Source organism: Tetrao urogallus (genome assembly GCF_951394365.1).
Source record: "Tetrao urogallus genome assembly, chromosome: 2".
Taxonomy (NCBI): domain Eukaryota; kingdom Metazoa; phylum Chordata; class Aves; order Galliformes; family Phasianidae; genus Tetrao; species Tetrao urogallus.
The window spans coordinates 13,286,531-13,305,672 of record NC_136814.1 but is presented as its reverse complement, the minus strand read 5'-3'; the positions used below and the strand labels follow the sequence as shown (position 1 = coordinate 13,305,672).

At 43.3% G+C, this 19,142-nt stretch overlaps 2 protein-coding genes across 2 annotated transcripts in view; one reads left to right on the top strand and one right to left on the bottom strand.

The window, feature by feature from the left end:
• Positions 1-19,142, bottom strand: part of PAK5 (p21 (RAC1) activated kinase 5) — a gene marked incomplete at its 3' end in the record, with an annotated part of 162,944 nt that overhangs the window by 141,325 nt on the left and 2,477 nt on the right. The window lies entirely within an intron of this gene.
• Positions 3,749-17,245, top strand: LOC306958968 (D-beta-hydroxybutyrate dehydrogenase, mitochondrial-like; the record flags this gene model as incomplete). Its single annotated transcript, XM_079550604.1, has 4 exons — positions 3,749-4,097; positions 11,240-11,392; positions 13,941-14,071; positions 16,898-17,245. The coding sequence occupies 4 exons, from the start codon at positions 3,749-3,751 to the stop codon at positions 17,243-17,245; spliced, it is 981 nt and encodes a 326-aa protein (XP_079406730.1).

The following is a 19,142-nucleotide window of genomic DNA, read 5'->3' as shown; positions in this document are numbered from 1 at the left end:
TTTCCTCTTTCTTTTCTATCACCCATCTTCCCTTCCCCATCTTCCTTAGTGACTAGGTTTGTAATAAACTGGTCAGGCAAATATCTGACTTGCTGTGTCTTAATCTTGCTATTGGGTACACAAATATTAAAGAACTTAAACTACTTTCTATACTTTCTACCTCCTATAATTGGAGTGAGACAGGGCTGAAGAAACTAGAACGAGAGAAAAAATAAACAGAGGTGAGTAGACACAAGAATAGGCAGAAAGTGGGGTACAAAGGGCACTGTCCCTTTCTTCATGTCTGCCTTTCTTCCAGAGTTAGAGTGAACAGAGAGCTGCACATATTACTTCTGTGTTCTCTAGCAAGCTCTGTTTCCTCCAGCCACCGACACTTTGCACAGGAACTCGGTAAAGCACAGCTCCTCCACCCCTGAAGATGAAGCTGGATGTCCTGGGGTACACCAGAGGAACACAGCCCATCCCAGCTTTCTTTCACCATTTTCTGTTCCAACCATTGCATGAGAACAAACTGACAGCCCATTAGAAATTCCATCTGTGTTCTGCAGGTAAGGACAACACCACAACACTCTCCTGCTCAACATAAAAACTACAGTATCGTTTTTTTGCCATCTGATTTGTTTCAGAACAATAAGTAATAGAGTTAGTAATGTCTGAGCAGTACTTTTTCCAGAAGAAACTAATCATAAATGCCTTAATCCACAGTTAGGCACTTGTGAAAGTAGTATGATGTTCCAAGACGTGGAAGAAGGGCAACCACTGTGATGCGCAGCACTTTGGAATATCTAGAAGTCCCTTTAGCCACACGAGAAGGATTTGGATGTCCCTGGGAAGCTTCCTGTTCAGTTCTCTAACCGCACTAACTGTGAAACTTGCAGGGTGCCCTAGAGGCAATCTTTAGGCACAAATTAACAAGTAGCTGTTCCCAGGAAGACAGCTGGGTGTGTTCTCAGTGCAGCTTGTTCAGGCTCTGACCAGTAACCAGCCTCTAAGCATCTTCCGCTTCCCCGCCTTCTCCTTCAGTATCCTGATCTTTCTTTAACTTGCTGCAGGAAAACTACAACCACTCTGTGTTACGGATAAGACAGGACGTATGAAGAAGAATATGAAATCACACAGTTCTTATTTTAAATGAGTTTTAAAAGAAAGAAAGGGGATTTCAGATACCATACAAAACACAGAGTTATTAATTCAGTCTGAATATTAACATACGTGCAAATATATGTGGAGTACATGCATTTTGAGTTAGGAATAGAATAATATACATCCAGAGAGAAAGCGTTCCAACAAATAGTGAAACTCCACCACCAATGATCCGTATGTAAATTTGCCCACATTTACTGGACTATGCATTCAAGATGTTGTTTCTAAATGTGAAGGATAGCTTCTTACAGTTCTAACCCACAAGTCTCAAGCTAAATTATTCTGTTGCTCTGATATTTATTCTCACTGCTCCTGTTCTCAGATAAGATCATGCCATATTTGGGTGCCACCTTTTTAATATCTTTTGAAATTTATTTGGAATAGAAATAGAATAAAATTGAGGGGTTAGTAGGGTTACCTTTTATTCTCCAGGAGATTGCTTTTGGCACTGCCTGTGATCTTTGTGTTACTAGCAGGACAAGAAAGCTGTGAGAGCAGAGGCTGGCAGATGCAAAAGAGAGCTGAGTAGGAGGCACGGAGGAGGTGAATCTGGAACACCTCTCCATCTTTTTATGCTGCAGGGAACCAGACAGGGAAACTGGCAGGAGGACAGATGATTATCAACTCTCATGATTTTGAGGGTTGCATAATATTTCTTTAATGTAAAAACAATGCTTTGTGACTCAGAGTTACGGAAGAACAAGTGATTTTCTGAAAGCTAAAAAAGGGCAGCATCTCCTAGTGTGCTGGAGCACTATCAGCATCACTGAGGATGGTATCTAGACATCTTATCTTGTGTTTAACCATTCCACCCCCTTCCTTGTGGCTTTCCAAGACACTTGAGGCTCTAAGTCCTATTATGCAATGCCTACTGGGGACTTGAACAGTGCAGAAGAGACCACACAGAACAATTTAAAGTCTAAGCAAATATATGCAGATTAACAGCTGACAAGAATAAAGAAACATGAACGATGCGGCCCATGGAAAAGAGATTTAAACAATAATTATTCCTTTTCTCCTTAGAATGTGTCATTAAAACACTCTATATTAGTGCAAAGAGATCCCAACACAAACATAAAATAGCTGATTCCAGGGACAAGCGCTGTTTTTGGACACTTGAGAACAGCTCTACCAACTCTAGAACACCTCAGTTACAGCCAGATACAGGGCCTGCTTAAGACAAACTACTAAACATGGACAAAGCTAATTTTGGAGCTACAGGGATCCAAATCAGGCAAATATATAGGAACATCTGTATGTGTGTTAAGCCCAGTCGTTCTTCTGTTAGTGTCTATATATCAAAGAACGACTCTGCCTCCTTTGTAGTTTTACACACCAACTTAAATCACAATTAATGAAGGCATCTGGTTCTTTCCACCATGTCATTTTACTCACAGGAGTCTGCCCCTTCCACCAGCTGCTTGGAGACTTTCTCAGATGAAAGAAAGAGCAGAGAAACCACTGCTTAATCAAATGACTCCCGTAGTCAGTACTCAGAGACATTTGTTCAGCAATGTATAACTGTCCTTTCAGCCTGCAGAAAACAGAGACTTCACCAAGAAGTACCTACAGGCACCTGACACAGCATAGCAGGCACAGACATGGGCCATTTAAGAGGATTATAGCATAATACAGAAAATGGATTAAAAATTCCCATCTCGTGGATCTTGAGATACTCAAGATGCTTTCATTTCATGACCTATGACCAAAGTCTTCTGCAGTGATGGAAATCAAGAAGGGGAGAAGCAGAGCTGTCCATGGTAGCTTTGCTCTGGGATTAATAGAATCACAGTATTGTTAAGATTGGAAAAGACCTCTAGGATCATCTAGTCCAACCACTGACCACAAAACCGTGTCTCTCAGTGCCTAAGTTTCTTGAACGTCTCCAGGGATGGTGACTCCACCACCACTCTGGACAGCCTATTCCAATGCACTACCACTTTTCCAAAGAAGAAATTTTCTCTAATATCCAACCTGAACCTCCTCTGGTGCAACTTAAGGCCATTACCTCTCACCCCATCACTGTTATCTGGGAGATGAGGTTGACCCACACCTCACCACAACCTTCTTTCGGGCAGTTGTAGAGAGCAATAATGTCTTCCCTGTCCATCCTCTTCTCTAGAATGAACAACCCCAGTTCCCTCAGTTGCTCCCCACAAGACTTGTTCTCCAGACCCTTCACAGCTCTCCTTCTCTGGATACGCTCCAGGGCCTCAGTGTCTTCCCATGCAGAGCGGGGCCCAAAACCGAACAAAGTACTAAAGATGTGGCCTCACCGGTGCAGTACAGAGGGACAATTACCTCCCCGCTGCTGCTGGCTGCACTATTTCTGAGACAAGCCAGGTTACCACTCGCCACAATCCAACTCGCTTCTGACTCGGGCAATGCGCTACCTTAAAGCAAGCAGGAAGCCAGGGGTGGGGATTTTGCCGTCCTCCCGCGGCGGGTGGCGGGCGCGCAGCTCAGCAGGTCGCACCGCCAAGCGCCGGGCTTCCCCGGGCCGCGGGTCGGCAGGGGCGGTGCCTGTGGCCACCGGGGAGGGGTAGCGGGGGCCGGCCACCGCCCTCCAGCTCCGCGGGTCCGCACGGCGCGGCGGCGGGGCGGCATGTGGGCCGCGGCCCCTCTCCTGCTGCTGCTGCTGCTGCCGCTGCCGCCGCTGCTGCTGCTGGCGCGCCGTTGGCGGCGGGAGGCGGCCGCGCTGGAACCGGCCGGCCGGGCCGTGCTCATCACCGGCTGCGACAGCGGGTTCGGGCACTTGCTGGCGCTGCGCCTGCACCGCCTCGGCTTCACCGTGTTCGCCGGTTGCCTCTGCCCCGGCGGCGAGGGGGCGCGGCGGCTGCAGCGGGAGGCGGCGGCGGACGCCGGGCGGATGCGCGTCCTGCGGCTCGATGTCACCCGCGGACGCGACGTGCTGGCCGCCAAGGAGCTGGTGCTCAGCCACCTGCCCGAGCGAGGTGAGCGGGGGCGCGGCGGGAGCCCCGCTCCGTGGCCGGCGGGCGGCCTCCATCGGGCGGCGGGAGGGGCGGCAGGCCGGAGGGCATCGAGCGGCTGTGGGGCTCGGATGGTGCCGGCGCGGCAGCCCGAGCGCTGCAGCTGCCGCTTCTCGCTGCTAGGGAGCGCGGCTATGAGCGGTGCTAAATGCAGTTACTACTAGCGGTAATAACAACGGTTTGCGTTAAAAAAACAGTGCCCCTTGTTAAGCGGCACACGAGCTGGAGGCCGTAGCCCCAGACGATACCGAAGCACGCACATGTGGGTGAGAGGTGGGTGCGCGCCCCTTGTGCGGCAGCTGAGGACACCGCCTGCGGCGGGGCTGCGCCTGGAAACCCTCTGCAGGTGTCTGCAGACAGAGCTGGGAACAAAACGCGGGCATGCACAGGAGGCAGCAAGGAAGGGAGAGATTTCTAAGCATGTTTTGTGAGAGAGGGAATAAAGAAATGCAGAAGGCAGCTGCTGTGCTTGTCGCCTCTCAGTGCAAGTTGGGGTTTGATAAGCTAGTTCACAGAAGGGTCATTTAGAAGGAAATCTGGCAACCGTACACCCTACAGGGAACATGCTCGAGAGAAAATGGACAGAGTCTAAATGGCACAGTAACTGTAGGCAGCATAAAGCCCAGTTCATCACCTCAAAAGCTGTGAGGGTCAGAGCAGAAGGGCCACATTTACATTTTTTCATAGTTAGGGCTGCCAGGCAGAAGAAGCCAGTGTACTGCTGAGGGATGCACGTGGCTCAGCACACACATCCTCAGCTCAAACGATTCCCTCAATTACAGACCGACAGTTCTTGCTCATAGCAGAGAGTAAAGCATGCAGAAGTAGCTTCACATACGAGACCTTTGTCTGCCTCATTCATTAGCACTTTGGGAAGGGGATGAAATGGGAAGTAAGAAAAAGCCTCAGTGCTGTTCATTAAGTCCATGTATTTATGGTTGATCTTGACCTTATCTGATTAAGAGGCAGAGCCTTCCTCTCTCAGGCTCTTTCCCAAGCTGCAGGCACATCACAGATGACCCACAAAAGCTCTTACAGGCCAGATGGGGCACAAGGACTGGGTCACCTGAAACTCTGGGTTACAGATAAGTTAATTTATCCTGTAATTCTGGTGGTTCATGCAGCGGTTGTGTTCATGCAAGCATGCAGAGTCTTGAGTCCGCAGCTCAGCATGAACTTACTGGTTACCCCTGCTGCTTGTAGGCATGTGGACATGCCTTCAGATCGAGGCAGATCTCACCACTTCTTGCGGAAGGGGACACTTGAGCACAGTTGGTGTTGAAATGCAGATACTGTGCGCTGCGTATGCAGAGAGGGCTTTTCAGTCGGGCCCTTAGACCCAAAATGCAGCACTGGGCATGTATACACAAAGCACAGAATTCATGACATTTTTCTGTTGCTTTTGGGCTGCAGCAGCATGAGGGTTGTGTTGCAAAGGCAAAAAAGAAAATGTAATTTCATAGGAGCAGATAAAACATGCTATTTGGGAAAACTCCCAATTATCAAGTAATCTTCCTACATTTATTAAACAAGAAGGAGCAAAGGAGCTGTTTTAATACCTTGTGTTAATGGAGCAAATGCCACAAGTTGTCTTCATAATTTATAAAATACAATTATAAAATATTTTTATCTCCAATGTAATGAAACTATGAGGACACACTACTTATAGAGTCTTGTGCAAAATATTTCAGAAGGAGCGTTCCTTCTTGGCACCTCTAAAAATAAATATATTTCCTTTGGTAGTTTATAAGAGTAGTTTCAGTGTAACAGTTCAGCTGAAGGTTAACTCTTAAGTGAACCATTTTATTTGATAAATAAATTATTTACATTTGGCCAAAGATTGTTTTTAATGTGGATTGTTTTTTTTTTTTTGCACTGTAAAGAGAACTCTGAACCATTTCATTTATGTTCTGAAATTACCTAGAAAGAGAGAAAAATGTGCTGCTGTGAACACTTCACCTGCTGCCCAGCAGTTCCCAAAGGGTGAGCAGCAAAGGGTGTGCCTTAATGTCCCACTGGAGAAAAAACTGCTCAGTGAGTTTTCCCTAGTGGATCGTGGAGCATCTAGGGGCCTGCAGCATGAGACTAACCATGCTGAAAATCAAGTATGTGTCAAGTATTTGCAGGAGGGAGAACAAAGAGTAGATGGTGAGTCCAGTAGACTGTCTTAAATAGGCATCTGTCAGCAAAAAAAACCTGCTTTTTGTTTTTGCACAAACTGTACCAACAGATGCAGAAATGTAGTGAGTGGTGCTGAAGGTAAATCAGTGTGATTTACAACAACAGTGAAACCTAGATTAGCTTATTTTAAAAGCTATGAAAGCATTCACCTTTAGAACAGTTACTGGAAGTGCTCTGTATACCTTCTAGCTTGTAAATCCTGCTGAACTCTGCTGCCTCTGCCTTCCCCAGCCTGGGGTAATTCTACTCAAAGAATCCCTGTAGAAACTGAGAGAGAAGCCTTTGTCCCCAGAGTCACTAGGATTTGTTTAGGGACTGTTCCCTCTCTTTTCTTTACTACAGTCAGTCCTGTTCAAGCAAAAAAGATTTTAAATATGTCACATTGGCATGCTAGGATCTATGTTTTGATCACTAAAATACTCCTGTATCATTCAAAAATGCTCAGAAAGGAATAACTTCATCTACCTCTAGGTTTAATGCAATCCATTTCCAACTAAAACTTTAGAAGATGTACCAAAACAGTGAGAAAGCAGTTAAACAGTTTGATGGTTTGCTAACCTACAGAAACACCAGTATTTTTTTTTTTAATTTTCTTCTATTCAAAACCTGATTTCTCATCCTTTCCTGTTCTGAGTAGATGGCATTGTGGAAGAGAAGGATATTCATTTTGGTACTACCTCTCACTACTAGGTTATCATACACTATCCTCCACAAACTAAGATTTCCTGTTTGTAGAGTCCTTGCAGTATGCCCATGGTACCATAGTTTAGCCCAGACATCATACACAAGTATGATATAAATATTTATTCTCACAATGAAGACAACCACAGCATGACATTTGGAAGAATGGATGGTGACTCTAGAAGGTATGAATCTGAAACTCAAGACTCTCAGTTGACCTGTTACGATGGACACCCTACATTTCCCTCAAGCAGACTGGTTTGCTCCCTCTGTGCATTTTTCAGTGGGAAGCTGGCATCACACTCTAGTCCATTTGGCTGGTTTCCTTTATTATTGGGATCCTTCAGGAAAGAGCCTGCCATTTTTGCAGAGTCCCAGTTTAAATAAGAAACTCCAAAGATCAGTGAAATCAAAAACACACATTTGAGTTTTGAAAATTTGGTTGAATTTAGGTATCTTCTCTGTGTGGGTACTTTCATAGACATGTAAACACAGACAGAAAAGTGTGTTTTGTGAACACATAGCTTGATTGACTTGAACAGGAAGAAAACTTCAAGAAGAGTTTCTGGAAAGAATATCAGGTATCTTTTGGGTCTAAATACAGACTATAGATACGTATTTTTGGCCAACATGCTTTGATCAGTAATTATCTGGGACGTTATTTGAGAGCCAGTGTCCTCCTGAAAGCCTCACTAATCTTAAGTTAGGTTTCCTAAAGTGATTCTTTACATCCTCTGCTATCTCTTTTAATCTTTCTCCTCAGAATGCATTTTCTTAAAGCAGAGATCAGCGAAGATCTCTTTCTGCTTGCCAGTTTATTTCTCTCCTGCCTGCTGTAGTATAGTCTCACACTCCTCTTCCTAAACTGTGCCCCGAACTGAGTTCTGTTATAACAGTCTGAGCAATTTTTCCTTCAGATCAAATCATCAGCTGCTTTTTTTTTGACATGTCTGTGCATGGACTCTGAGGCAATGTGATGTCTCTCCTTCAGCTGTTTTGTTTAATCTCATTTGTGCCCTGTCCTTCAAGGAAGCAGTGAACTGACCGGCTCTGGATATCAGAGATTCGCATCGAGTTCTACCAAGGACCGTGCCATTGACATTCTGATCAGAAATCTTTCAACAGATCTTCCCAGAGCTTCTTATGGCCACTGTGTTTCTGTATTGCAGACAGCCCCTGGATTTTCCCCAGGAATCCTGTTGTTGAGCACGGGAAGTACTCCGCATCTGGCTAGACCCTAGTTTTGTAATCATGTCTGATTCTGTGCTGAAAACTGCTACTGGGGATCCCTTCCGTCTGTAGGATCCAGCAGATTTGTTATCTGCATGTGACATGCTGTACTTGGGAAACCCTATACAGAATCAGGCACCCAGGAACAGGCGAGAGGAGCCCAGCCATTGGTGTCACTGGAGGGTTCTTGGAGACTTCTCTCCTAAGACTGTATTTCTCAGGTTACCTGAGCTGCATTTGTCTAAACAAATGTACAAAGTATTTTGCATGCAGGCTTATTGCATTAATTCTTACCTCACGTGTTTCAGGAAAGGAAGATGGAAGTTGATTCCAGCAACCTGATTGCAAAGCTATTGTTTTTCATGAGGTAGTCATTGTTTTGAAAGAAAGTGGTATGTGGCTATAACAAACTGCTCATTATTTGGGTAGCATTTGGCAAATTGATTCAACCAAAAGAAGTGGCAAGAAGATTTGTAGAATGCTTCAGAAATTCTCCCATTTGGAGATGTCAGAATGTTCTGCTGAGCAACAGTATGTTTCACTTGAGGGCAAATAAAATACTTTGAGCTGACTCTGAGCAGTCTTTTTTTTATATTCTACTTAATCTTTTCCTCAAAAGAGTCTGTTTCAGTTTAACTCAAGCAATTTTTTTTTCCCTTGACTTTGATCTGGCCACTGAAAAGCAAGAAGGAGCTCTTATTCTAGAAACTCTGCATGTTTGCACACATGGGCTAGCCTTACCACAAACCACCTGAAGTGCAGGAGGAAAAGCTGGCAAACAGCTGAAGAGAAAACCTTTACTTTGCAAATTAAATTCTGTATTTCATAATTTAGACAAAGAAAATGAATCGCTTCAAGTCCAACGGCCGTATTTCTGAAGACCTCGTGAATTCTGGGGTACGTGGATGGAGCAAGTGTTCTTGCTGTGCTGTGCTGGATGCAGTGGCAAAAGCAAAAATGACATTTTTGTTTCAATTAGAAAAGATCAAGGAACAGCTTTGGCAGTGATGTCAGACTTCAGTTTGGCTTGTGTTTCTTTAAAAATAAACTTGATTAGAGAGACCTGCAGCCTAACCAGATGGAGTATGCAGCTACTCAGTCCATCTGCAGATCAGATCGCATGCAAGTATACAAATGTTGACAGTTAGCTCTTAGAGGACTCTAATCCAGCGAAACATTCCACAAGGAAGCCAGTCCCATGGGGTTAATTCCATTTAAGAAAGGGAAGTCAAGCCACAGAATAATGGAAAGATCTGGGACAACAGAGCAGCAGCAAGGAAAAGAAGGATATGTGGGATGCTAAATTTGAGGGGCTAATTTTTTGGTCCATTTCTTCTCCTTTGTTCTACCAGCATCTGGGACAATGCAAAGGACAGGCACATTGAGTATGACAGAAGACAGTCTGTATCTATGGTCATGAGAGAGGTCCAATGTCAAGGCCTGCTGTGTTATGGACCTCTACATGATGGTCTATTCACTTTGGAGGACAGAATTATTTAAGTTCTATGTGGTAAATTACTGATTTTGAGTGCTTTGCTCTGCAAATGAGACATTGACTGAAAGAACTTTGTTTCTTTAAGCACCAAGTTGCATTATGTAGCACAACAGAATATATGTATTAGAAATGCTCACAGAGCTCTGCTTTCCAAAGTAATTCTAAAAATTGTCTGTTTCAGCTTTAACTTCTTCTGTGAATGAAGTCCTATATTAGCAGTTCCTGGAGCAGTGGAAGGACAGAGATACAATGAAACCATCACAGTAGCTTTGTTGGGGAAGTTCACAAAGAAAAGAACAAAAGGGTTTCTGCAGCACTTCCATCAGGGTAATCAAAGGTCCCATCTTTTCCAGCATGAGTACAGGAGGCATCACACATCCCCTCTCTGTACACGGGATAGAAGAAGCACTGCTACCCCCTACCTTGACAGAAACCTACACCTGGAGATCATGCAGAAGGCATCAGAATACAGTGATTTACCTCAAACAGACATGTATAACATCTCTTAAAAATACATCAGCAAAACTAGAAAGGCCAGCAGAAACAAGCTGCAAACTTAGTTATTTCTCAGTCCACCCTGAGTACTTGTTATTTACACCCTTGGTCACCCTTGAGATACTCTAAGTTAGGGTCTGAGAACAGAAACAGCAATGCTTTCACTTACTGCTTTACCATACATCTGTAGACAAGTGCTCTGTAGGCTACAACAAGTCAGCATGGTTTCATCAGCATTTAGTCAGCATGTCAGCTCTAATCTGCGAGCACTGCCACACTTCAGCAAAAAGCATGTCCAACAACCAAGGTTCTGAGCGCTGCACAATGCTTGCATGAAATGTTCTGTGGCTTTGGGCTAAAGGGCTTGGTGTAGTTATGTCAGAACAAGCTCTGCTGCCTGTAAAGATCTGCTTGTAAATGCTGAAATCATATTGCATTTTAGGGGGCTGGGCTTCTACAGTGAGTCCCATTGTTAGGAGGGAATATAGCTGGCCAAGGGTAAGAAATCCAGAAAACACCATAGCCACGGATTTTACCCAGTGCTGTGCCTGTGTGCCCAGCTGTGTCTGATTTCAGAAGGAACTGATGCTCAAAATCCTGAAAAACACATAGGCTCCTAAATTAGTCAGGCTCTTTGAAAATATTACCCCTTAGCCTTTAGACTGCTTAATGTAATTTTCACAAAGCTGCTCATTGCTCACAGTGGGATTCAAGTAATTAAAATATCATGAAACACTGCATTGGCAGTAATAAGTAGTCTCCCAGATCGTGTTATTCATAAATAACTTAAGAAGACTATAAAGTGAGTGATTATTAAATAGCACTGAGACTTACATTGTCCAGATAGTGGGCAGAATTACCTCCCTTCATTAAACAAAACATTCCCACATTTATAAGCGAAAGACAAAAAGATAATGCAACTGAAAAGCTGTTATCAAGGGCCCAGCTCACTAGTGTTGTTTGGTTGCCATAGAGTGTTTTTTTTTCAGCAAAAGATGCTTGCTAAGGTATTTCTCTCCTTTAGGTTTTTGGGGGCTTGTGAACAATGCAGGAATTTCAACATTCGGTGAGACGGGGTGGCTGTCAATGGAGAAATATGAGAAGTTTGCGGATGTGAATCTTCTTGGGAGCATCAGGACAACCCTGGCATTTCTTCCTCTGCTAAGGAAATACAAGGGTAATGCTAATCCACTGTTATTTGAAGTCGTAGAATAATTAGATTACTATAATCAGGTGATGTAGCACCTATAAAAGAAGCCTTAATTGTCTTTCACTGAACTGAAATGACAGCTTCCTTCTGTGTGGCCTGAATGATCCTAAGAGGATGGTGAAATCCCAAGAGGAAAAGAACCCTTGACGATTCTGTCTTTGCAATAGACAAGGAAAAAAAAATAAAAACAACAACAACAAAAAAACCAACAAAACAAAACTATTTACAAACAATGGATTATCTCAGTATTTGGCTGAAAACAGAGTGAAAAAAATGCTTACAGTAGGTTATGGAGCCCAGGCACCATTTTGTAAGCACTGACAATCATTAGACAAAGATCCAGTAAACTCCCGCTTAAACTTCTTTTATGCAAGCTTTACTGTTTTACTGTGTGGCATTTAGGAGAGGAAGAGTGATCATACAGGGGAGAACTAGAGACATCCAGCTTCCAGTTTCAGGCCTGACAAGATCCTCTCTATGATTCTGGGCAGATAAACCCCACATATGTAAAACAGTGCCATACAGAGATGCATGGTATCAAATGGGATAAATGCTGTAGCATGAACCTCCACATGCATGCACTTTGCCCTTGCTTCTGATGAGAAATGGCTTAAATAGCTCTCTACAGCATTGCAGAATGTCTCAATTGCTCTGCAGTTTGTTCCTTCTCCATCTGCATTTGGGAAACAAAGACACTCTTTTCCTTTCTCCTCGCTTTGCTGAGCTTGTCTGTTTCAATTGTAAGCTCTTTAAGGCAAGGATTCCCTCTACTGTGTGTGTATAGCATCAAGCATGGTAGGGCTAGCTCTTGTATGGAATCCCCAGATATCACTGTTATACAAAATGCTGGTAAGATAATAGCATCCTCTTTTTTCCTACTTTGCTTCTTCCTGCTTGGCTGCCTTTGGCTGATATTGTGATGGAACAAAAAAGCAACCTTTAAATACTGCAAGCTGGAAGTTTTTGTAAGAGAATGTGTTATTGCATATACAGTGAGAAACAGCAAATGTGTTACATTGCCATTACACAAGGAGACATTGATTTCTTTCTCTGATGTCCTGCGTACTGCTAGAACTCTATGATGCTCTAAAGCTCCATGGTAACTCTTGGGAAAACTGGGTTTCAGTTACCTCAGGCAAAGAGAGAATTTAAACAGTGTGTCCCCCATTCTGGGTGCATGCTCCAAATTGCTTAGTTGGTGGGCCAAGGAGGGAAAGGTTATCCTACAGTCGCTTACACAGAACCTGTGTCCCAGTGAAAGAGCTTTACTGCCATTTCAGGATAAGCAACCTGTCCAAGAAGAGCTTCAATATTATTAGTACCGTAAAGGAGGGTATTTCACTTCAGACAAGTACTGAGCATCTAATTCTGAGAGGAACAACATAACTTTTCCCAATGGCGAGGCCAGCTGACGTAGCACCTTGATCAGCAAGCTGGTAGTCATTCTGCCATGACTGGATATGAGACTTAACCCAGACACTGACTGCGTAGGAAAGCAGGGAACGTAATCCAGAACGACAGATTTCACTGCATTCCCATGATACCCTTTTGATAGCCCAAAAGCCTGTACCACTTGGTGTGATCTGGTGCCCAGGTGTTCTCTGCATCTGTGGCAGCAATAGGGATGGAATGTTTTCTAAATTGCTAGTTATGAGGACATTATCTCTCTCACCTCTGATATGAATATATGTTTACACATACATGTACTACATACACACATTTGTTACTATATGGTGTGACTGACTGGTGGAAGCTGACAAATAAACAATGGAATGAGACCACAGCCCAAAGCCTCAAGTCAGAACTCTGTGCATTTAATGCATACCTGCCTGCACTCGGTGAGAGTTACAAAAGGAAAAAAAGGCAGCACAGATTGTGGAAATCACAGCACAGCTGTGTAAGACTGCACTGTGTAAGACTTTTGTCAAGTCACCTTTCTCTGGTAAAGCTTGTCCCTGTACAATCTGATTATGGGTTTATATGCACAGTTTTAAGCTAGAACTCAGTGCAGAGATATCATTAGCACAGAATAAATGGTATTAGTAGTCGCATAGCCATAAGTGATATTAGTAGTCACGTAGTCACCAAAAAGAAAATCATTCACTTCACTCCTCTGCAGTCCTTTTCCTATTACTAGCATAGTCTTTTATTACTATTTTTCAGGCTAAAGATCTTAAGGGAATGCTTTGCTTCCATCTTTTTTCATCTTCTGTTACCTGAGTCAATTGTCTCAAACAGAATAAGCAGCACATTGGGAATCTGTCATCCCCTGTCTGGTCCAGAGTGTGTCACTAGATGGAAGGAAGCTGCTTGCATGATGGTACCTGCTTTACAAAGCTGAGTGCACAGTTTTGCTGGGGCTGCACATTTACACAGCACAGCTTTTACATGTTGCGCTGTAAAACAACATCGTGCTAAATACTACCTGACTTGCAATTCAGAAGGCCTGGGCAATCAATTCTATTTTAAAGATCAAGAGTGACAAGTTTTGTTATTTGCTCTGCTTTCTTTTCAGGACGCATTGTTTTCATGTCCAGCATCATTGCCTATTTTACTCTGGGAAATGGCATTTATTCTATGACCAAGGCAGCTATTGAAAAATTCTGTGATGCTCTAAGACTGGAAATGAAGAAGTTTGGTGTTCAGGTAAGTGATGTAATGAATAGCTGCTCTGTGAAACTTCCTGCTATTTCAAACACTGTTTTTTGTATGAGAAAGAGAGAAAATTCACTCCTGAAACTTCCTCCAGAGCTGAAATGCATCATTTAGAGGAATGGAAGTAAGTAGCTTCTACAAAGAGTACAGGACAACGGTGGGGGTGGCCAAGGCAACCAGAACAGGCAAATGGTAAATACTGTCTAATCTTATGCAAAGCAAGCTGCATACATCCGTACAAAGGGGATGGCAATAAAAGCTGCTCCCCTGAAGCCATGGATACAGCTTCTCCCTGGAGAGAGGTGGCTCCTCTGTGGCTACTCAGTGGGCTAGAAATAACAGCAGGCAGCAGAGCTGGGTGGTGGTTGCAGCCCTTAGAAGATCTGGGGTAGCAAGCCATCTCTGTGACAGTGCTGCAACTTGCACCCTTTCTTTACATCCTCTATAGTGAAAAAACTTTCTGAGACAGGCTTGCCTGAACAGTGCCATGCTTTTCACAATAACTTTTAACAGTGCAAAGCAATGGAAACTTTCACACGTTTACCTGCAAGAGCAAAGAGTCCAGGTCTGAGTGCTGTGCATCAAAAATGAAGGCTTATCACCTACCAAAAGAGCTCTTCTCTCTCTTCTCTCACATCAGTGCTTAAAAGCTCCTCCCAATATCTGGGAATAGCTACTCTACACAAGGCAATATTCATGCAGAATATTTTTTTATTCCCTTGACCTAAGAGAAGCTGTAAGAGTGCTCTTAGTGTTATACCTAAGCAACACTGATGGTCAGACCTGAAGTTTAGATCGTGGAGTAGTTTCACAGAGCTTTTTCCTTGGAGTCACTCTACTGCTGAAATACTCTTCTGAAACACTGAAAGTATTCTCTAGAGAATTTATGTTGGTGTACTCTTTTACATACACAGACTTGGAGCGCTGTTCATAAGCTCATGTTAGAAGAAATTACAGCTATGCTTCTGTCAGCTGCCCCTCTTGGATAAATATAAAATGCAAGTGATTTCACACATCCTAATGCCACACAGCATGATGAGGATTTGAACTGATTAGCCGAGGATAATCTGAAATGGATGGAAGAGCTTAGTTTAACAGGTTAACTGCTGTAGTGGTTCTAGGATTTTTACTGTTCCCCCACCCCTGGAATAACCTCAGCACACAGTACAGTAGATCAGGCTGACAAACACTTCCAGAGTATCTATGAGAATTATGTCTCTGCTTCTCAGTGTATGCATGGTGCTGGTTGGCCTTTGCCTCAGAATCTACCCTGCAGGGAGCCTGCAGAAGATAAGCCTCCTCTTCTCACTGCTCCTCTCCCCTGCTCTGCTACTCCCTTTTTGCTTTCAGGAGGTAACCTCTCCCAGAGGTGGCAAGGAACAGATGGCACCACGGCTCTGTCCCGTTGAACTCTGTCCAGGCGAGCTGGCTACCTTCAGGAAACAAAGTGTGTGTCTGCCACTTAGAAAGAAGGCTAAAGAAAATGAGGGAAGAAAAAAAAAAAAAGAAAAAAGAAAAAGTTTAATATCTCCTAACCAACTTCATATAGCTGCAAAACATGAATTTTTGAACACCCTTTCTTTAAAATATATGTGTGAATGTTACTACTGACATTACTTTAATAGTAACAGTAATTTAATGGCTAATAGTAAGCAATTTTGAAGAATCTAAAGCAAGGGTTCTGAAAGATGCCCTGCAGCAAACCTACCAAAGGCAGCATGAGACATTCCCAGATACGCAGTCTGACTTGGGGCAGTAGGGAGGCTACCTGCACCCCTTCCTGCTGGTTGCTACAGCCCCAGCAGCAGGCTGCAGAGCACTGGTGGCTGTGCAGGCTGAGAGGCTGGCACGTGGCAGTGCTGCTGCACCAGTGGTAGCCCCTGGCAGATGAGCTGGATGGCAGATTGGGGGCATTAGGGTTACAAATTAACACGGATTTCCAAAGAATGTTTGTCAGATCCTCAAGTCTTTCATATGGCTCAGCACCATTTTTCTTCACGTTGTGTTAACAGTCTTTAGAAATCAGGTCAGTTAAATGCCATGGAGTTTTGACTGCTGCACATCTACAGACAGTTTTAACAAGCCAGCTGCTAGCTGAGGTATTCCAGGAAAAGCTTCCATTGGAAGCGCTAAGCTTGCTCTGAAATTCCCCAGAAGTCAGCAGAACAGCAGAATAATGCATGCAAAGTAAACAGGCTGAGCGGCAAAAAGTTTGTACACTTTGAATTTAAATTGGTGTGCACAGAAATCTGGAAATTTGCTAATTCAGTGAGACCTTTGCAGTAGCACCTCCGGCCTTTTCTGAAGTTGTATCGACGTACCCATTGCTTTTTATTATTCCCTACTAGGGGAAAATGGTGTTTCTTTCCCCAGGAATTGCTCATTTCCTTCTGTTACAAATGGACAAAAAATCACCAACTGTAAGATTTGCCACTGAGAGAAAAATTGCAAGCATTCCACTTTGGAGACATCAAAGTTATACCAAAATTATTTGCCTCATAACTTTGCCTCAAAACATTAACACCACTAAGCATTCTATACAAAGCAAGGATGCAGTATTGCATTCTGTGAAGGCATGAACACATAACAATCAGAGTGAAGTGAGGAAGTCAGCATAAAGCACCTCTGCAATGGCTACTGTTTCATGGGAATACGCTTGATTTCAGTAAAGTTTTCAAGGTTGAAATTTCCACAAAGCTGCATTTTCTGGAAGAAATCTGTTCACAAAGAGCTTTGTATCTGTTTTACTGCATATGGTATTTAACTGAATTCAGAATGACTGACTGCACTTTGATAAGTATCACATCTCGCTTTTAGGTCTGTATTATTCAGCCAGGAAATTATGCACGATCTACAAAAATTCAGCCACCAGTCAGCGCCGAAGAGATCTGGAATGAACTCAGTGAAGAGGAAAAGGCAGTTTACAATAAGGAGTACGTTCAGGAGCGGGCAGACTTTTTCAACAACATTCTTAGCAAAGGAAGCACAAATGGCAATGAGGTTGTAGATGCAATGGTAGACGCTCTCATGTCTCCTGCACCCAAGGCACGTTACATGGTAGCAAAGCTGAAGGAAAAAGCACTGGTGTTTGTATGTGCTTTATTCCCAACTGTTGTGATGGATTCTGTTTTGTCTTATGCACTGAGTAAAGTAAAACTTGCATAGCTGACTTTGATACTGTTCAGTGACTCGGCAATTTGTTAAACTGACAAAGCAAGGGCTCCATGTAGTGTCCCCAGAAACTGTATGATGACATCAGTTAACTGATAGAAACTTTGGAGGGTCTGTTTACTCAGAACTGTCACTTGTTCACAGAGAAATACATCACACATTTGTCCAGCAATTGTATTTCTCTCATGGAAAAAGACAGGGCCACTCATGCTGCTTTAGGTATTGCCTAGAAAATTTAATGCAGCTTTCCCTGATGCAGTACCAAATTATGGCGTTAGAGACATGACAGAGACGAAATGGAGCATATCCTAAAGGGCAACTGCATATCTGAAATCATTATGACAGACATGAAAATACCTTATTTGTAGGAGCCTGAATAGTAATTTATTAGAGGTGATGGGAAGAGGTTAATGGAAAAGTTAGGCATGACTAACAGACTTTGAAATACTTTGAATGGAAATAAGTGGCTTCAGAAAGTTAGGAAGAGCTATGTGAGTAATAAAGTTGTGTTTGTACCAATGGAAACAGTATCTTGGGTAACCACAGCTCAGTACTTCTTCTGGTGTTATGGATAAATGTGTAACAAAGCATATGTGTATGGACAATGAAAAATAAGTAGCACGTTTCATTTATAACTGAATATTAAATTCTAATAAACTCTATTTATCTAATGTCTGGATTAATCAGTGCATTAACCCAAAACTTGTTCAGAGAGCTGAGACCCAGGCGATAGGTATCAGTATGCAGTAGCAACTCTTAGCTTGAAAGAACATATTAAGCATGAAGCTCTGTTTTTGCTATTATTATAGGAATTAAGGTCTGATTGAAAAAAATAAATGTCTATTATCATGAACAGGAAAACCTTAGTAGCCTGCCTACTTCTATGCCAGAAATTGAGCACACTGGCAACATTAGCATTTGCCCACTACCTGCTGTGGAAAAGATTTCTGATTTAGACATTCAGAGTTTTAAACGTGATTTGGTTGTGGTGTGGCTCAGAATCCTCTACCCACAGGAGCAAAGATCACAGAAGTATTGGGACCAGCTAAGGTAGATACAGAGCAGCAGTATGAAGCATTAGTCTCCCCTGTGCCAGGTCTCCCATATCAAACCAAAGGTTTTTGTGTAATTGTCAGATTTTTGGTCTGAACCATCAATTGCAAGTTGTACCTGGGAAGTCTTTCCTATTGGATTTGATTAATTTCTGAAAAAATTCTCTTTCATAGTGGGTAATTTGTTGGTCTGAGTCAAGAGCATGGGGGAGATGAGCAAACAGACTGACTGCTGCAGATCCTCTCCCAGTAGCACTCAGTGGTAGAACAGCGATCTTGCTCTATCTTTTCTCAACTGTGGAACATTCCTTTTCTCTTCACAAATACTCAGCTTGTCCCTGCAGGACACACTGGTAAGAGGACAAGCCAGGACTCCCAGCCGGGCCTGTCAACAGCAAGATTACCAGATGGCTGTCATCTGCTTTCCTCATTTAACCACAACTGAGAAAGGCCAAGCAAGGGAACAGAAACGAGGTTTATTCTACTGAACCAATTGATTTCCTGTACAGGAATTCCCCCTGCATGACCCTAGGGATTTCAGTAGCCTCACACTGCTTTGGAACAGGGGTTTCATGCTCTTAAACATTCTTTGTGCAGATTACCCTTCTTTACAGTAAGCAGCACAGAACTCAACAGGCAGCTTGGAAATCCAGATGTTTCTCCATCAGGCTCAGAATGCACACAACTCTCCAGTCTCTGCCTTAATAATTTTGCTTTCCATTTAATGTTCACATTCTGTTTGCCTTCCTAAAAGTTGCAGCAATACCTCAGTGTTGCTGAGGGATAGCACCTTCAGAAAAGTTGTGTGACAGACCACAGACGACATAAGTATTTCCTTT